At 51.3% G+C, this 20,296-nt stretch overlaps 1 protein-coding gene across 2 annotated transcripts in view; it reads left to right on the plus strand.

Annotated features, from left to right (window-relative positions):
* SDK1 (sidekick cell adhesion molecule 1) overlaps positions 1-20,296 on the plus strand; it is a 500,361-nt gene that overhangs the window by 378,810 nt on the left and 101,255 nt on the right. For both annotated transcript variants that reach the window (XM_039226081.1, XM_039226082.1), the window contains 3 exons: positions 11,863-11,972; positions 13,866-14,016; positions 14,837-15,074. In XM_039226081.1, the coding sequence (XP_039082012.1) occupies positions 11,863-11,972; positions 13,866-14,016; positions 14,837-15,074 (499 nt within the window). The remainder of the gene's footprint in view (positions 1-11,862; positions 11,973-13,865; positions 14,017-14,836; positions 15,075-20,296) is intronic.

The raw sequence follows: 20,296 nt of genomic DNA on the forward strand, positions 1-20,296 counted from the left end.
GTCCTGTTCCCTGCAGGAAGCCTCGCCTCAGCTCACCCAGCTGCTCCTACGAAAGCATCTCGGTGTGTTCCCTAGTCCAGCCAGGCTTCAACTCTCCTAAACTCAGAGCAACAGGGCCCTTGAGACTATAACCGGGATAGGTGAAAGCTTCTGGAACATTCCTTACCTAATTCTTTCTGGACGGATGCAAGCTGCACCCAGGCTTTCCATGCTGTGAGACTCCAGTATCCCCTGTCACAGCTGCTCTGTGCCTGGCCAGGGGCCGGCGTTCGGAGAGGAATGAGATGCAGGAACCCTGGGTCCAGTGAGAGGTCAGCCACTCAGGGACTCCTCACACGGGAAGCAGGGGGTGATTTCCGAGGGGGCCCGGGTGCTGGCAGAACATGGGAGGAGAGACTTCACTGGTTCGGGTGGTGGTGGAGGCCAGGGAAGGAGATGGTGTCTGGGTCCCATCTCGAGGAACCAGGAAGGTCGGTCGGGACAGGCAACGGCTGAGCGGCCTTCCACATTGGAGGATTTGGCTCCTACCAAACACTTAATGACAGACTAGCAGCATTTTCTTCCCTTTGACCCACTTCTCAATCATACCGTCTTTGCAGAAAAGTTTCCTTTAGATTCTGACTGCTTTTAAAGCGCACCAGGAGGCTCGTACTACTCGACATTGTCTCCAGTGATTATTGGACGAAAGGCCCTAACCCTCGGAGCAGCACATTAAAGGGCCATGTAATAAGCTGATGCTCAGATGTGGGTTCAAGTTGTAGAAATCCGCTTTTATAGGTATTTCTGATTCGGGAATGCTTTGCTTAATTAGTAACCTTTGACTACAGGAGTGAGCAAAACATCCCTTCCCCCGTTTTTATGTCACATGTAGAAGGGAGAATGCAAATGTTATATGTTCTCATTTGCCGCTCCTTTTTGCCTTCTCGGCACCCCTGTAAGCCCCTGCCATCTGCAGCCATTCGCTCTGCTCTAATAGCCAAAGTAACATCTAGTCTTCTCAAAACACTGCTTCACGCAGGTCCCCTGTAATGAAGATGCTGGCGGTACCAATAAAGCTGTTTCCATTCCGAAAACGGGGAGGGGGAAAAGCCCACTTAGTGCTTATTTGTGCATAATAGTACCATTTTTGTAAAAGGAACTGTTTTAGAGAGTGTTATGGGCTAATAAAATAAAGCACAAGTCTGCCGACTGTGCTCTCTCGGTAACTAAAGAGTAGCGGAGACAGAGCAGGTGGGGCGTCACGGATGCCCCGGGTGGCTCCAGTGTCCACAGCGGTGGCAGGCAGAGAGACACTCCTGGAAGAATCCGAGGTGCCGAGTGATGTTCTCTGCTTCCAGTGCACTTCCTGGCGAGGGGCAGGGTCGCAGGGCTGCTGAGTGCATGGCCAGGCTTTGCTTTCCTTCCCGTTGGCGGCCGGGTGAACGTGCCCCACCCTGCCAGCCACGGCCTCCCTCCGTGAATTTCTCCCAGCGGCGAGCTGCAGAGAACATGTCCAAGGGACAAGGCATCGGCTTTCTCTTATCTTGACACCCATACAGCCCCTGTTTCCCTTCCTGCCCAACCTGCCCAGGGCTTTAGGCCAGTGTGTTACCCGAGAAGTCTGGGATCGTAGCTCTTCTCCACTCCCTCCAGCTGGATTTGCCTCCTTCTGCACCTTTGTCCACACCCCATGGTCAAGTCTGTGCGGTGCTGAACCAGAGCCTCCGGGGAAGACACAGCCCTGCCTCGGACAAACAGGACAGAGACTCACGTCCAGCCATATAGGGGGAAGCAGACGGCTGTAGGCTCAGAGGAGGCTGTCGTTTTCTTTAATTTTTCTTTAATGCTTATTTATTTTTGACAGAGAGTGAGAGACATGGCGTGAGCAGGGGAGGGGCAGAGAGAGAGGGAGACACAGAATCTCAAGCGGACTCCAGGTTGTCAGGACAGAGGCCGACGCAGGGCTCGAACCCATGAACCACGAGATCATGACATAGGCTAAAGTCGGACGCTTAACCAACTGAGCCCCCCAGGCACCCCGAGGAGGCTGAATTTATGAAGACCTTGCATTTGACAGTAGGAGGTGTGTACTATTTTATTATTTTCAGTGACTTCTTACTCTTTAAGAGCCCAGCAGAATGTTAAAGAGCAAATCTGGAAATAGGGAGGCTGAGAGAGATAACAAGGATTTTGCAACAAGATACTTAGAGCTACAGCTTTGCCCTTGACCTTTTTAAGATGGGCAGGACTGGCGAGAACCCATGGGGTCTGGATGGCCGGAGGCCAGACCAGGAAGAGACAGGCCGAGTGGCAAAGCACGGCGCCAAAGCAAGACCATAGGCATGTTGGTGACAGGCCGGGCTCCCGGCTGATGAATGTGGGGGAGTTCGTCAGCACTGGCCAGGTGTGATCACCGGCACACTGGGGCACGTGGTGGCAGTAACAGTGCATTGAGAGCATGGGACTCACACATATTAGGCGCTCGATAAATGGAAGCTCATAATAAAAATAATCAAGCCAAGGCAAATGTTTGAGAAAAGACTGCATTCCTGGGGAGGCCCGTGGGAGGAGGCAGGTCCACACCTGGAAACATCTGGCAAGTCCAGCAGGCCCAGGCCAGAGTGGGCCCGGGGCCCAGGGAGCTGGGGCAGGACAGGCTCTATGCCCAGAGAACTGAGGAGGGCTGAGTCCCCAGGGATGTGAGGGTTTGCAGCTGGGAAGGGGCCCGAGCTCCTGGCAGGCAGCCCGGCTCCAAGAGCCCAGAGGGCCAGCTGGGGGTCAAGCCGCTGGTACTTAGAACTCACTCACGTGGAACCCAAATCCACAGCTTGAAAAATGTCAAGTCCAACTATCCCTGGCCTCCTTTTCCCAGGATACATTATGTCGCGAACAGCAAGGGAGCTCCCCTGCCAGCCCTCAGCAGCTCCCACTTTCCCCAGTCTGGAGGGTGTGGGCCGCCTGTGCGCACAGGGGGACTGCCCGCTCTGTGTCCATCACCCCGCGCAGCCAGGACACCAGGCTCGAGTCCCACCCAAGGGTTGAGGCAGACAGGCCGGCAGGGGCCAGAGCCCCTCCCCCCTGTTCCGTTTCCACAGAAAGTTTCTTCTTAGTTTGTCTCACGGTTACAGAGTCCCCAGAGACAACATAAGCTTGGTGAGGCCGGGGACCTTGTCTGTCCTATTGTGGGCACTCACCCGAGACCCAGGCAGGCCGGCTGCACGGGAGGAGAGTGCCCGAAAAGCCTGTTGGGGGGGCGGGCCACCCCCAAGCGTCGACTCTTGGGCAGAGCCTCCGTGTTGCTGCAGCATTTCCTGCCCTCGTTTCTCCGCCCACCTGGCTCTTGGACCTCTGATGTTGGAAAGGATTCCCCTCGTGTCCTGTTACAGGGTCAGAGGCCAGACATTTTTTGCCTCATCACTTGGCGATCTGTAGGTGGAGACTTCTAATTACTAATTATATCTCCCCCTTCCCTCATCAGGGATGGAGGTTAGAGCCGTCTGTGGCCCTTTTCATGCGTATCTGTCAGCATCTCAGCCGTAATAAACTCTGACTAGTTGAATTTCTTTCTCATAATGGGAAGAAAAAGAGTGACATTATTTCTAAATTGTCTGTCGAGTATGCAAAGGAAGGCTGTCACCAGCTCTAATGGCTCCTTCAACAGTGACGCGGTCACCTGGATAAATGTGCCAGGCTGGGCTCCTCTTTGTTCCGGGACAGCATGTGTGGCTCACGGCTTAGGCACAGCCATGCTAGGTGACCGCACGTCACACGTGGGTATTTCCAGGTGTTTATTGTTTGCTTGGTTGTACCTGAGAACACCCTGACAATGACTTTTCTCCCAGATTTCTCGACCAGCAGGGGAAATGTATACAAGATGAAGGCTTGAACCAGCCCAGCCTTCTTGCTCATTAGTCTATCAGATCCTTTTAGATCCTATTATGGGACTTTTAAAAATACCACACAGCAGAAAATATGGTAGTGTAAGTGACAGAGCATGTAGGGACCTAGGGAAACGTCTTACCACAAATGTCATTTTCAGGAAATACAGGTTAACATGTATAGAAATCACAACTGGAAACCAAATTAAGTTTGCAAGAGTAATATTTTTCTATTCTTCTTGAGGACCGAGCCGAATCTTTCATCCTAATTCTAGTGTTGGATTTTTAGGTTCACACGTGTTCTGTTTTTCCGGTTATCAGGTTTTATATTTGTTTCATTCAGTCATCCATTCATCCAGCAAACATTTATTAAGCACTTCCTGTTCTACAGGTTTCTGGTCTGGTGCCCAACGCCAGGTTATAGAGACTTCCAGAACCTCACAGCCCAGGGTGGGGATGTGGGAGGGACAGCGGGCATTTAATCTGACTCATGCAGATGAGTCCTGCTGCTAGGAGAGAATCCAAAGGCAATTGGAGGCCTGGCCAGAACTTCACAGAGGGCTCCTGCAGAGGTGAGGCTGGTGCAGGGCACTCCGAGCAGTTAGCAGAGCCTTACTGGGGTTTCCGTGGGAAGGAGCGGTCGAGATAGGGCGAGCAGGCTGAGGACCGGCCAGTTTGAGTAGTGTGAGGGGCTCTAGGGCCCAATGGCTGTTCGTCTGGTCCCTGGCCCTGGTGATTAGGGCTGGGGGACAGTGGACCAGAGCTCAAGAGCCCCGTGGATAGGGGGGTTACAGTGTGGGCTCTGGACTGGTGGTCTGTACCAGAGAGAGTCGTTTGCTCTCTCTAGACCCTGGCTGTGTTCCTCCAAGAAGCAGCTGCTCCAGGGTCGGCAGGGTCCCAGATGCCAGGGATCAGATGCAGAAACCAGAAGTGTGGCTGATGCACCTGCAGGGAAGGCCAAATGGCTGCAGAGCTAGGGTGTGCACAGGCACAGTGGAAGAGGGGAAGGGGGAGCTGGGGCTCCTGGGAACGGCCTGGTTAGTTTCTGTGCAAAAGCATCATGGGAAACCACACCTCCTGGTGTCCGAGCAGGGTGCTGTGGAGATGATGGCCCCAGGGGAAGTCATTTTGTCCTCACGTTCCAGGCAAGGCTGAGGCCCCGGCATCACAAAGCAGGCAGCAGGTAGCGGGCCGGCTCTCACGCCCCTGTGCCGTTCCCGACCCTCCCCTTGCATGCCACTGCACGAGAAGGGGGGCCCAAGTCCTCACTGGCATTTCAGGATCTAGAGGAGTGGCACAGGAAGGAGTGGGTGTTCCCGTTTGTCCTTGAGAGGGGTCATATCGGATGGGAGGGAAGGGACAGACGCAGGGAGGCCACCTGCACTAGAGAGACCAGTACAGGCTGGAGAGAGACTGCGGGGGGTAGGGGGGACTGGGGGACAGTCGGAGCCTGCTCCCAGGCTGCACACAACCAGCCCCCCAGACCTAAGGCAGCCAAGCTCAGAGCCTGGGCTCCCAGAGCAGGGACTGTCATGGGTGCACGGATGGCCTGCGGGAGAAGCCTCTTCACAGGAGGGGAACACTACACGGGAAAACTGTCCCTAGAAGGCTATTTGGGGTAGGGGCGCATTTGGAGACTGTGTATAAAGTGGGGGAACCCTGGGGGTGGCCAGGAGAGGCAACGCAGGGAGGACTGGGTGGGACAGGCACAGAAGAGGCCGCGGACAGCCTGGAGCACAGAGCAGCAGAGATGACCTTGGAGTTCAGCTGTGCTGAGTATACCCCCCCACACGTGCTGAACCCCCTGTCATGGCTACAGCATTCAGGGGCCTGTACTTAAGGGACGTGCCCAGGTGTGCTGCACAGGGTAACTGTCACAGAACCAGCCCTTTCACCAAGAGGCAGGTCAGGGCCCCACCAGATTGGCAGCTTTCCAACTGCCGGTCAGGGAAGAGACTCCCCAAGCCAGTGGCCACCACACAGACCCTGCGGCCAGCGATCAGCAGCCTTGAATCTTTGGTGTTAAGGTAGGGAGGCTCCCTGGAGTCAAGCGGCTGCTGTGAGAGGCTGTAGGGGCTCCGCCCACCAGCACGGGGCAGGGTGGGGGGGAGCGGGACCAGGAAGCCGCTCCATGTGTTCCATCCTCAATGACAGAGGGCGCGATGTCAGCCATCAGAGCAGGGGTGCGCACAAGGTGCTGGGTCGGGAGAGCAGGCACTGCAGCAGACGTGTCAGGTCTGAGGTGCCAGCTCAGACAGGAGCAGAACTTAGAAACATCCACCCAGTGGTTAATACGAAGGCCGCCCACACACAGGGGTCTGAGCCACCGGTGCAGGGACACCAAATGCTAGGAGGAAGGAGACTGATGCCGAGGGAGGCGAAGGAGGAGGGCAGGACACACATGCAGGGCCACTTCATTTTGGGGTCACTGAGGCAGAGGAACCAGAGAAGACAAAGCTAGAAAGCCAGAGGGGGCAGGAGAACCCAAGTCCTGGGTCCATGGTAGGAGACCCAGGTCACCGTCCTGCTTCTGCAGATGGAGGGAGAGTTAAACGATTATAAAAGAATAAATAAGTAACCAGTGAGCACAGCTGTGAACAGGAGGGATGGCAAAGCACGAACCCTCCTCGGTCAAGTGCAGGGACACCTCCCAGGACTCATCAGGGTTCCAGATGCATGGACCACCTAAGCCCCTTCCTGGCCATGGGCGACCTGCTAGCAGAGCCATGCAGAGATGCCCCGCCTGTCCCTCCCACATCCTCACTGGGGGGCTTTGTTTGGCTGGGGCACTGGGGACGGCGCTCAGAGCAAGAGGGGGCTCGGTAACTGTGGAAGTTGCTGGACACGCAAGTTTTCCTGCTGACACCAGAGTTCCAGCCAGCAGGGTGCACTTGGTTGGCAGGGTTCCCTGGAAGGAATTCTTGGAGAGTCTCTTCCCCTCTCTTAGCTCTGGATGAAAGCAGGGCTGTCTCATCCAGCCTCCCTCCCCCACCTCTCCCAGCACAGCCTCCCTCCTGTTCCTGTGCTTCCTCTCCGTGTGTGCCGTTGCCTTTCAGAGGACGAGGTTAATGACCGTCCTCTGAGCAGCCATTCCTCTGGCCTCCAGGGCCTCGGTGGGGTGTCAGGGGTTCTGCCCGGGCCAGCCAGCTTCCATGACTCCTCGGGGCCCCTGCTGACCACAGGGCTTTCCTAGGGCAGACAGCCCCAGTGCTGGTGGCAAACCCCATTTGGCAAGGGTGGCAGGGCCTGGGACCCACCCCCAGGCAATTAAATGAGCACCGATGTCCAAAGGAGCCCAGCCCCCCAGCCAGTCACGGAGGCAGACAAGCCAGCGAGAGCCCTCCGGAAGGAGCGTGGCCGGGGCAGCAAGTCCCAATGTTTTCGGAAGGACAGCAGCTCCCTAATGGATCCTAACGACCATCCCCTGATGAGTGGTATTTGAAACGTGTAGCATTTCTGCTTTTGTATTAAGTATCATAAAGTGCTGTTTGTTTGCTTTAAAAGAAGAAGAAAACCCCATCAAAATCCCAGCTTCCCCAAGGAGCTCTGATTTGTTTCATCTTAAAGAAAGCTGCCACGCTGTGTGTCCAGCGCATCATTAGTGAACAGCCAGTTACTTCTAGAACACTCCATCGTGATGGTTCTGAAATCTCACCAGAGAGCCAGAGGAGCCCGGCAAGTGTCAAAAGACTTCTGTTTCTCATGAAAAAAAGATTCTGGTCTCTTCAGATCAAAATGTAAACCTTTTAATACAGAAATTGAAGCGCCCCTCCTACCTGCCCCCCTTCAGAGATGTGTAAGTGAAATTCCATTTTCGGTAATAATTTGCTTCTGGAGCTCAGCGCAAGACAGTGTAGTTTCAGTACTGATTTTGAACTCCTGCACATTCATGTGCGAAGGCAACAGGTTGGGCCGGCCCCTGGGAATGATGCCTCGGGTGGTGGTGGGGGGGAGATGCAGACAGCGAGGGGTAAGACCCTGAACCCGCCTGGGGGCTCTCACACAGACCAAAGGGAAAACAAACACCCTCGCCGGTGGGCAAAATGAATCTGTGACCTGCACTGTGTATTCATATGAGAGTCGTGTTTTTAAAAGAATCGGACGGGGGGAGGAGCGCTGTACCTCGGGGACGCAGATGCCTTGAGAGCACAGAGTTAGCAGCTTGTGGTGGGAGGGCGGGGGCAGGGGTGTTCCTGGAGGCTTCTCAAAACCCCAGACGCTCTGCCCCAGAGGAGCCCATGGGCCGCAAGGACCGGAATGGGGAGGGGGCACACTCTCTAGAGCAGGAAGAGCCTTTGCAGTGTTTGCAACTAAGTGATGCCTCCAGGTAATGACAGAAGGGCTTTGCAGGCAGACGTGGCAGGCAGAGCCACACAGGGCCACATGGAGCCACGCGGCCCCCGCCTGGGCTTGCCACTCTTTTGACACCTATTCAAATCCGGGTTAAGAAGAAGACAGAGTGCTCCATGGGGAGGCAGGGAAGTGTGACCTTGCGGTCCCCGTCCATTCATCCTAACCCTACAGCTGGAGGCTACCCTCGGCAAACCGGGCCCTGCACTCGACCTACGGTGACCTTCTCAGAAGGCGTGTTAGGGCTTGTGGCTGTGAGCGTGGCGGCAGGGCCCGGAAGCCCCGTCCTCGGAGGGTCTCCATTGCGAGGGGTGGGAGGGGGACTTCTTTCCCAGGAAGACGAAGCAGGCGTCGGCCCCTCACGTTTCCAGGCTTGGAGCTACTACAGCTGTGGGCCAGTGCCCCCCAGGGACCACTCCAGCCACTGCCTCTCGCTGTGTCATCCTCTCCCACCTTTGCAAAGGCCAAGGATGCCTTTCGAGCATCTGTCCCCTCTGGCAGCATCAGAAGGAGGCCTGGCCAGTGCCTCACCCGTCTTCGGAGTCACATGGGTGGAACCCAGACCCTGCTGAGGCCATGTGCTGAGCCCCAACAACCACAGCAGCTGCGTGGCCAAGGGTACGCTCCCAGCCCCCAGCGCCCATTCAGGCCGCTGATGTCCATGGGGTCAGGGCAGCCAGCAGGCCGCAGATGGCTGCCTCCAGGCCAGTGAGGCCGCCAGAAAGATGGAATCCCAACACGCAGGCTTCGAGGCCAAGAGCCACCGCCAGGCCCTGCCGTTCCTTAGCCTGGAGCGTTTCTCTGCACCAGGAGCTCAAACAAAGCAGCCACGGCTGGAGGGGTGGGGCTGGGGACACAGGGAGAGAGGAACAGGATGGAGTAGCTTCGCTGAAGCCTGGGGCCTGGGGATTCGACCAATCAATGGCACTTGCTGTGCACATCCCCCTACCCTGCGCACAGACACGTGAGGACACGAACACTCCACGACAGCACTCGCCTCCGTGGCTGGTGGTGAGCAGGTGCCCACGGCTCGCTCCTGCCTCGGTCACTTGGTGCCCTGAGTGCCGGCCACCCTGCTCCCCAGCGCCTCTGAGGCATCTCCATAAGGGACCAAACGGGAAATAAAAGGTCTTGAACTGACTGCCCTAGAACTGAAGGCATCTCTCTTTCCTTTTTTTCCCCTACTCATCTTACAAGAAATGGTACAGATGCAGTGGGTTGCTGTCCTGAAGATCCCTTTCATGGAGAAGAGCACACCTGTCACCGGGACTCAGAAACCACAATACCCTCCCATGAGGCCAGATCGAGGGGGTCCCTGACACTCAGTATAATTCGACTGAATTGTTAGCATTTTGACTTCAAGGCGTGAATAAATCTTGTTAATGCCTAGAATGGTGCTGAGCAGACAGTGTGGTCCCAACCCTCCCTGCCACCCCCACCCCCTCCAGCTCCCTGCCCCGCCACTCTGTGTGGTCCCCTCTACCTGGAGCATGGAAGGTGTCTGGGAGCCACACAGAGCCGCTGCAGACCCTCCAAGTCTGGCTTGCAGCTGTGACTTCCTGCCCTGTAGTTCATCTGTCAGCTCCCCTCCCTTCATCCCACAGATACCTGGGCAGGGGCTCCCCCGGGCTGGACGCTGGCCCTTGGGCAGGGCTCCTCACTGGATGTGGGTGTGCGCCCCCGACATCACACCGGGGGGACTCACCTCTGTTTGCCTAGCAGTGTTGCACGAACCCAGGCCATGGTCAGTGCTGGCCAGTCTTCTCCTTTGGGTCCTCTTCCACATCACGGGCACAGTGGAGGAGGCTGGTGGTGGCCCTGGGGGCACCTAGTGCTGCTGTTTCTGTAGCTCCTCCAACCCAGGCTAGCCCGGACCCTCCCTTCTCCAAGAAGGGCATGCTGTGCACCCTCGATCCCTCCTCGATGTACGTCTCTTCTCTCCCTCTTTCATCTGTGTCTCCGCGGGCTCCGGCGGAGGTCACAGTGCTGAGGACCTGTGGAGACTGGCCCCCGCTGGTGCAAGGGCCCTAGAGGCTGTCCACTACCCCCAGCTGTGCTGACTCCATCGTCTTTTCCTTATTCCACTGCCCATTCAACCACCTCGCTGCTTTGCTGACTCCCGGGCCGTGCATCAACTCTGACCTCCAGACCTTTCTCCACCACACGTTTTTGGCCAGTCACCCCCCCTTTTATTTTAACATTTTTTAAATGGAGGTGAAATTCACATAACATAAAGTTAACCCTTTCAAAGCGTACAGTTCACACGTTAGTGCATTCATGATGTTGCGCAGCCACCACCTCTACCTTGTTCTGGAACATTCTCATCATGACGAAAGGACATCCTCTCCCCGTGAAGCAGTCGCTGTTCCCTCCTTGCAGGTCCTGGCACCTACTGATCTGCTTCCTGACTCCGGATTTACACTATGTGGCCTTTGGGCTCTGGCTTCTTTCATTTCACATCATGTTTTCAGGGTTAACCCACATTGCAAGTTGTAGGCTCCTTTTTACAGCTGCACAGTCCACAGTGTGGACGCACCACAGCTATTTATCCACGTGTCCGCCGATGGGCTTCTGTGTGTGGCCTTCCCTGTGGCCACTGTGAGCAGAGCTGCTGTGACCACATGCACTCGGGTACCTGCTAGAGGACCAGCATCCAGGTGCCCCCTGGGAGCAGACCCACCGGCCCATGGTCATCCCATGTTTAACTTCTTGAGGAATTGCCAGACTGTTCCCATGTGTCCAACGTGGAGTATTTAGAGCCTCAAGTTTGCATTTAGCTTCCTGGAGGAAGCAGACCGCGCAGCACTGTGTTCGCCCAGTCTCCTCCACGTCCCCCTGGACCTCCCTCCAGTTTTTTCAAGATTTCGGGTTCTTGTGCTGTCCTCCAGCCCCCTGGCCATTTGCAAGCTTAACAAGCACATTTCTGCTCATTTGTGTCATTCGACATATTTATGAAGAGTTAAAAGCACAGGGCCCTGGGCTGACCCACCTACGCACGGCCTATTTGGCCTGAAAGCCCCCTGCACTCCTAGCCTTCCCTCTACATGTGTCCCTTGGATCCCCCAGAGCCACACAGCCTGCACGTGGTGAATGTGCCTGACACAGGGATACAGAATTAGGGCTTTCCTGGCTGTCTGCCTCTGTGGCTCCCTTGACTTGGCCTGCTGGTCTAGGTCCCAGGCAGCGGCCAGAACTGGTTCTTTGAAGAGTGTGTGTTTGGGACACAAGTGGGTGGAGACTAAGTTCCGTGGTCAGTGTGTGGTGGAAATGGCTCTGGACCCTAAGTGAGGATACCCGGCCACTTGGGGTCACAGGGGATCCTAGCCAAGTCTTCTCTATGGGCCTCTCTCTGCACCCTTACCCATCAGGCAGGAGGGAGACAGGATGGCGTGAGGATCATTAAGTTTGTCCCCAGAGACGTCACTCTCAGGCCCTGCCCTCTGGGTGCTGACCTTGGCCGGACCTTGGTCCTGACAGGAGCCATTATCTCCAAGGCTTAGACTGAGGGTACGTGCAAGATTCAACTTACCTGTATATGTGCAGGATCCGGGGTGGGTCTGCCCCACCAGACACGCACCACGTAGTTGCACACGGATAGATCGCAGCATCTGCCATGTGGCTCATCCGTCCTATCTTACGATCTTCTTTCCCACAGGTTGGAGCCATCGGTGACGAGGAGGAATGGGTGAGCCTCTACGAGGAGGAGAATGAGCCTGATGCCCAGACTCTGGAGATCCCAAACCTCACGCCCTACACTCACTACAGGTGAGAGCAGTGGGTGGTAGATGGAAGGCAACAGGAGGAAGGCCAGCAATGCTAACAGGTGGCTTCAGCCTGCAGAGCAAACCGCAGCTCGGTACACATAACTGAGATATTTCTAAGCAGCAGTAACAGTACATTGAACCTTAGGAGCAAGATGCAGGCCTCGGGATGATTCTAAGAGAGGGTATATCCCTGAGGAGAAACCAGCAGCTCTCCTTCCTTCAACGCCAGCTGCAATGGCTCACTCTTATGTCAGGCTTAATCTGGGGAGCCACAGGCAGCCAAGATGGTGGGCTTCTACTTACAAAGCTCCGGGACCCATGGGACTGTCAGCATGCTGGGTGTAAACAAAGCAGCTTCCTGGGAACATCCCCTGCTTCCCCCTCCAGAGCCCAGGAGATGCAGGTCTCACTAATCAAGCACTTAACATGCCATTTAACCTTTTGCTTCTTGATCCTGAAACCCATCCAGGCAGTAAATCCGTGGCCTTAACAAAGGGTAGCGTGATCACAAGTCGTTAGAGATGTTATAACTTCCCATAAGATCATTGACTGAGATGAAATTTCCAGTTATCACCAGATGTTGAGTTTGATAATGTCACTGTTATGCCAGGACGGATACATTTCATAAGATCAGGGAGTAAAAGACTAAGAATGACTAATTCAGAGAGTGAAAGGTGAAATTACATCTTTGTAAAGAACATTTTTTTTAGTATAATACTGACATTAGCGGTTTTGTTTTTTTTTTTTTAATGTTTAATGAGAGATGCTATTCAGGCTTCTGTTTGGTTTAATGTCCTCCCTAAGATTAGAGCAGACAAATCAAGGTACCATGCACTCACTTCTTGAGAAATATTTTTCTCCAAAAGCGAGCTGCAGGGCCCCCAGGCTTCCCATGTGAAATTGGTATCAGCTGTACAATTACTTTGAAGGTTGCAAACTGTGACTACAGACCCCCGTCCCTGTCTTATTCCAGCCTCTGTAATAGATGCATGTTTGCTCAGGAATGTTTCTTGGACAGAAGTTCATTCCAAGTAATTGTACATATAAATAACAGAGAAAGGGTACGTAGGTGGCTAAGTCGGTTAAGCATCTGACTTCGGCTCAGGTCATGATCTTGAGGTTCGTGAGCTTGAGCCCCATGTTAAGCTCTGTTGACAGCTCGGAGCCCCCGATTCTGTGTCTCCTTCTTTCTCTCTGCCTGTCTCACATCTGTCTCTCTCTCTCTCTCTCTCTCTCAAAAATAAACAGTAAAAAAATTTTAAATAAATAAATAAGAGAGAGAACTGAAAACATTAACTGAAGCTTTGAAGTATATCCGCCCCACCCTCCTTTTATAGGTAAGGAAATGGAGATGAGTCTGATTTGCCTCAGGTCTCAATTACCAACAGGATTCAGGTCCTGGGTGTGGATTCTGGGTCCAGTGTGCCTCTCCTGAGCCAACAGAGACTGGGGTGCAGGCACCCGTGGTCATTGAACAGACACCAGACTCTCGAGGTCATCATTTGGTAGTGACATTCTGACACTCCAGTTCTGTCAACTGGTTCCTTGAACCCTAACTCTTGACCTTACCCTAAACTTGAATCAGCCAATGGCATCTGATGACAGAGATTTCTGGCCATGAAACCCATTCCATTATGCTATGCTTGGGAGTGTGACATCTTTGAGGTGCAGTGAATTTATCGTTCTTTGGAGGCTTTGGGGAGAAAGGGCTGGATATGCAGTTTGCATTTTTAATGGAACCAGGTGGAAAGAGGGCATCCTGAGTGGCAGCCTTCGTGATACAGGTGGACACACACCTGCACCTTCTGAGAACCTTGTAGGTTTTTTTTGTTCTGTCCATCTTTCCACGTTGCCCTTTGCCACAGAGTAACCGTGCCCATGGTTTTACCTGTAGATTTCGAATGAGGCAGGTGAACATCGTTGGCGCCAGTCCCTTCAGCCAGTCCTCCAGGGTCATCCAGACACTGCAGGCACCCCCCGACGTGCCTCCCACCAGCATCACCGTGCGGACTGCCAGCGAGACCAGTCTGCGGCTCCGCTGGGTGGTAAGTTGGGGGCCGGAAATGGGCGCAGGGCCAGAAGAGGCCTATAGGGCCGGAAGTGGGCTGTAGGGACAGAAGTTGGCTGCAGAGCAGGAAGAGGCCTGTAGGGCCAGAAGTGGGCTGTAGGGATGGAAGTTAGCTGTAGGGCTGAAGTGGGCTACAGGACCGGAAATGGGCTGTAGGGCCGGAAGTGGGCTGCAGGGCCGGAAGTGGACTGTAGGGACAGAAGTTGGCTGCAGAGCTGGAAGTTGGCTGCAGGGCCAGTTGTCTCCAGTGTCCAGGGCCTGCACGGGAAGCCAGAGCTTAGTGATGTCTTAGTCATGGCTTTGTCCTAGTCCCAGCTCATCTCTTTGTTAAACCAAAAAGTATGGCATTTTCCCGCTGGGCTTGGGTCACAGATCAGCCTAGGAGATCCCATTAATTAGCATCACTCACTGGCTTCTTGGAACCAAGGAATATTCTTTGGGGGAGGGAAGGCAGGGGTGCCACAGTCTGGACCTGTAAGTCCTTAAGCTAGATCAACATGGAGCCAATACTCAGTGTTTGTAAGAGAGCCAGCCTGATATTTATTCAGAACGTTTCCCCCACAAAATGAAGCCAAGATGTATTAAAAGAAATTATGTTCAGCCAAAGTTACTGATAGGATTTCATTTAATTAATGGAAGAAAAGTTCCGGGGGAAAATCATAGTAAAGGTTCCAAGCACATTCCCCGCAGGAAATATTTTCCAGGGAATTGGCCTCATAAAACAGGCCCAGGCCTGGAGGCCTCGACAGATGGCACTTGTGAGATGCCAGCTCACTACGGGTGTTGTTCGCTTCCAGCCCCTGCCCGATTCCCAGTACAACGGAAACCCCGAGTCCGTGGGCTACAGGATTAAGTACTGGCGCCCCGACCTTCAGCCCCAGGCGCTGGCACAAGTCATCAATGACCGGCTGGAGAGGGAGTTCACCATCGAGGGGCTGGAGGAGTGGACGGAGTACGAACTGCAGATGCAGGCGTTCAACGCCATTGGGGCTGGGCCCTGGAGCGAGGCGGTGCGTGGCCGCACACGTGAGTCAGGTAAGATCGGGGCTCTTCCCACCACATGACTCAGCCACCACCGTGTCTCCCTAGAGGCAGAGCTTCGTGTCCCCCGTCATCGCATCTCATGGGCTCTGTCCCCACCTGTGTCGATGTCGATGCTTTCCTAACCCAGTCATGAGGTCAATGTTGACCGTAACTTAAGTAAAATGTCGAGTCCCTGCCACTAACCTGAAATTAATGATGGATTTCACCAGGGTCTGGACTTGTGGTATTATTTTTGAAATTAAGCACAATTTTCACCATCAGTGATAATAAGCAAGAGTGTATAGAGTTCCTAAGGGAGATCTTTATAGCACAAGGCCCTCAGGACCTCTTCATGACACAGCAGTGTGTGGGGTGTGTTAAGATAGTCTCACCCACACTAACAAAGGGCCCCTCAAAGGTTCGGTTGCTTTAACACAATAGGAGTTCACTTCTCAGTTGCCACTGAGTAGGACAGGTGTTCCTGATCAGAGCGTGGCTCTCTTCAAGGTGATTCAAGGACCCAGGCCCTGCTGTGCTGTAGGACTAAATGTCACCTGTGCCCAGCTACCAGAGGAAGAAGAAAGAGCAAAGAGCGGGCATGCCTGACCCTTAAAACCATTCCAGAAATGGCACACATTCCCCTGCGCAGAGCCACCTGGCTTGGCGCTGTTGCTGGTTGCCAGGGAGGACAGGAAAAGTACTTGGGGTCAATAGTCAGAAGTCTGGGCCGCAGTTTGATAAGGACCAGCATGTTCCCCGAACCTTCTGGGTTTTGCGGGCTGGCCTGTGGTTCGGAGGAACCTCACTAGCCCAGTTTGAGATAACAGAGCCCCAAAAAGGGCTGCTGACCTGGTGAAAGGTGGACAGTGACACAGAGCAGCTCCACCTGGTCTGAAATGGCCAGGTTCTCACCTGAACAGATGGACATGCACGGCCCCTCTTCCAAGAGGACCGATGTGTAAAGCGGGGTTTGCCAGAACAGCCAGGGCTGCCTCAGATGCCTTCCTGGCTTTCTTTTCAGCTGTAGGTTTTATTACGTTCACAATAAAAGATTGAGACTGTATGCTCAGCTTGTGGCTGTCTGATCACATGGATTTTTAAAAAGCCCTATTCAGTATCTGAGTCTTTGTGACAAAGAGGAGGACTTGAAACATTCTAAGGGACTGTTCTAACTCCACTAACAGGCAGACCAAGAAAATATTTAAAAAAAAAAAAAAAAAACACTTCACTGCAACCAACTAGAAAATTATGGACAAAATATAATTTTTTGAGATTTAGGAGTCATTGATGTCCTCATAAGAAAAACAGAGGAAATCCCCACATGTCAGAGACATAAAGGGACAGAAACAGCAGGTGCCAAGATGGCTCAGTGGCTGTCCCCAGGGGGCTGGCATGAGGGGACACCCATCCTGCAGTTTCAAGACTCAGGACATGGTGCCCATCCATGGATAGGAGAATAGGAGATTCAACCACAAGTCTGCACAATGCAGGGAGTTAGAATCAAGACCCTCAGCTACAGACAAGGCTCCTGAATGCTGTACCTTCTTTGAAGCGGGAAAATAAAAATCTCTGCCCAAGGAAATTTGTCCACGTCTACCTGTGTACCTGGACTCTGAATGGGGGAATAAAAAGAGTAACTTTAAGTCCCATGCCCAACTCAGGTTGGGGTTCCATATTTCCACTATCTGGTCCAGAAACTCCTAGAAAAGAAACTAATGTAAAACTTGGTTCCAGACACCAAAAGCACAAGCAACAAGAGAAAAATTTGACTTCATTAATTTTAAAAACTCTGTGGCTCAAAGAATACCATAAAGAGAGCTAAAAAAAGAAAGAAAAAAGAAAGAAAGAAAGAAAACAGTCCCCCAATCATTGAAGATATTTGCAAATCATACATCTGATAAGAAACTTGTACCCATGATGTATATACAAAATCTCTTACAACTCCACATGGAAAGATGACCCAATTAATAACTCTATAAAGGATCCGAATAACCATTGCTTCATAGAAGACATACAAATGGTCAGGTAAGCACATGAAAGGATGTTAGCCAGGGAAATGAAAATCAAAACGACAATGAGATACTAGTTCGCACCCCTAAGGTGGCTAAAATAAAATCTAAAGTCAAGATGAACAATAAAAAGTGTTAAATTGTTAATAAAATAAGTATGGCTCAGCAACAGTACACTTGGTATATCATTGGAAGGCCTTGAGAAGCATCCTCACTGACCAGAAAATCCTCTTACCCTGGGGGAGACAGTGACCCACTCTTCCTGAAATGTTACATATTATACTCCCATCAAGGATTTCTCTGGACTCCAAAAACAAAACATTTTTTTAAAAAGACAAAAAAATGTGCTGTTGAATTCGATTTGCAAGTATCTTGTTGAGGATTTTTGCATCTATATTCATCAAAGATATAGGAGTGCTGATGCATAGGAGCGCACGTACCCCAATGTTCACAGCAGCACTCTCAACAATAGCCAAAACATGGGAAGAGCCTAAGTGTCCAACAACAGACGAATGGATCAAGAAGATGTGGTTTACCTATACAATGGAATACTACACGGCAATGAGAAAGAATGAAATCTGGCCATGTGTAGCAACATGGATGGATCTTGAGGGTGTTATGCTGAGCGAAATAAGTCAGGCAGAGAAGGACAAATACCATATATTTGCACATATAGGAGGATTAGGAGGAACTTAACGGAGGATCCTGGGGGAGAAGAAGTGGGGAAATAGTAGGGGAGAGGGAGGGAGGCAAACCATGAGAGACTCTTGAATGCTGAGAACAAACTGAGGACTGATGGGGGGGTGATGGGCATGGAGGAGGGCACTTATGGGGATGAGCACTGGGTGTTGTATGGAAACCAACTTGACAATAAACTATTTTTAAAAAATTAAAATAAATAAAAAAGACAAAAAATGAAAAAAGAAAAAGAAACAAAGAAACCTGGTCCTGGACCAGACTTTCTCGGCAGCCAAAGAAGGAAACATCTTTGGAGAAATACTGGCACAGCCAAATTGTCCCAAATAAAAAACTTTTAAAAGATGAAAAAGATGAATTCAATTTTTGCCAAACACACAAGGAAATACTCTGTCATCTCTGTCATGTGTAAGAATGAGATCTTATTAAGGAAGGAAGGACGGAGAGAAGGAAGGAGGGAAGGAAACAGGACCTGATTGCTTTAAAATACATACTAGTATGAAAGAGAATATGTAATAAGTATGTTTAAAATTACTGAAGACTTACAGTTGCAAGACGAATAAGTTCTAAGTAATCTTATTACAGCACAGTGATTAATAGTTAAAAATACTACTTGAAAGTTGCTAAGAGGGGCGCCTGGGCAGCTCAGTTGGTTGAGTGTCCGACTTTGGCTCAGGTCATGCCTGGCTCGTGGGTTTGGGCCCCACATTGGGTGCTTGTTGCTGTCCGCACAGAGCCTGCTTCAGATCCTCTGTCTCCCTCTCTCTGCCCCTCCCCAACTTGCGTGTGCACACACACTCTCTCTCAAAAATAAATCAACATTAAAAAAATGTTTTTAAACAAAAAAAGAAAGTTCCTAAGAGAATATACCTTAAATGTTGTCACCTCCGAAAAGGAACAATAATTTTGTGACTAATGGAGGTGTTAGCTAATGTTATGGTAGTAATCTCTCTGCAATACATAAGTATCACAAATCACCATGTCGCACCCATTAATCTTATACAATGTTGTGTATCAATTATATCCCAATAAAGGTGGAATAAATATTAAAGCCTTAAACTATGAAAAGAAAGCATTAAAACTTTAAAGATAGAATACCATTTTTAAAGCATCTTTTAAGAAAGTAGGACACAGCCACTGAAAATGAAACACTACAATTGAGGTGAAAAGCAGTTTAGACACTGCTAAAGAGAGAATTACCAAACTGAAAGCTAGATATGAGTACAGAACTTAAAATACAGCACAGAGACACAGCAATTGAAAACATGATAGGTTAAAAGACATAAAGAATAGAATGAGAATGTCTGACATATATCTACCAAGATTCAAGAGGGAAGGAGATGAGAGTGAAGAAATATGTGAAGATAATGGCTGAGGAGGTTCAGAACTGATATTTTATCAGACTGAAGAAATATGAATCCTGACCAGAATAAGTAAAATGTATCCACACCAAAAGGCATTGTGCTGCAACTGTAAAGCACAAAAGCCAAAGGGAAAATTTTAAAAACACCTGGAGTGAAGGCATCTTACCTACAGAAGGAAAGACAATTTGACGCTGACTCCTCAAGGACAGTGGAGGCCAGAAGACAATGGAATCATGGAATCCTAATAATCCTGAAGGAGCTAAGAGAAAGAAAGTCATTTAACCTCAAGTTTTGCACTCAGCTAAATTACTTTTCAAGGATTCTGTTCAGCAGACTACAAATGATACGTGAGGATGAATAAAATGTAGTAAAAATGGAAAATAATATTGTTTTGTTACATTTCCAAAGAACATTCAAAAAACCAAAGTGAACCAATGATAAAATTGCTGAAGTGAGATTATGTTTTTGTAAAAATCTGTTGAGCTGCTGCAAAGCTACCTTCACAACAGTCAGGAGACTGCCAAGGATGCCCCGCTATGAGTAACCTCCCTCCAGATGTTTCCCTATAGCTCTGCCATCTTTAGGCCATCTTGTGTCAACTCCTGTCCGTAACTCAGAGTAGACTTTCTTTTTTTTTTTTTTAATGTTTTATTTATTTCTAGGAGAGAGAGAGACAGCATGAGCAGGGGAGGGTCAGAGAGAGAGGGAGTGACAGACTCTGAAACAGGCTCCAGGCTCTGAGCTGGCAGTCAGCACAGAGCCCGACGCGGGGCTTGAACCCACGAACCGCGAGATCATGACCTAAGCTAAAGTCGGACGCTTAACCGACTAAGCCACCCAGGCGCCCCTCGGAGTCGACTTTCTTGAGCGATGTTGATTGTTTTTGTAGGGATTTGATTGTTTCCGTTAATGTCAGGGTACAGATTTTGTATCAAAGAAAGGCATAACAGATTTGTTTTTGTCTTGGTTGGCAAAAACCAACAACAAATGTGTGGACGTACAGCTAATGCAGAATAGCAGGTAACCCCCAGAACCTACTGGATCAAATTCAGTATTGCCATGTTCATCATCCGCTTGTTGAGAAAGTTTTTGATCTATAGTAAGAATTGTTCTTGCAACCTAAGCTTTGCTTTATGCTAACACATTCTTTCTTCTTTTGAGGGTT

This window comes from Hyaena hyaena, unplaced genomic scaffold (assembly GCF_003009895.1).
Source record: "Hyaena hyaena isolate Hyena2069 unplaced genomic scaffold, ASM300989v1 scaffold_20, whole genome shotgun sequence".
NCBI classification, from domain to species: domain Eukaryota; kingdom Metazoa; phylum Chordata; class Mammalia; order Carnivora; family Hyaenidae; genus Hyaena; species Hyaena hyaena.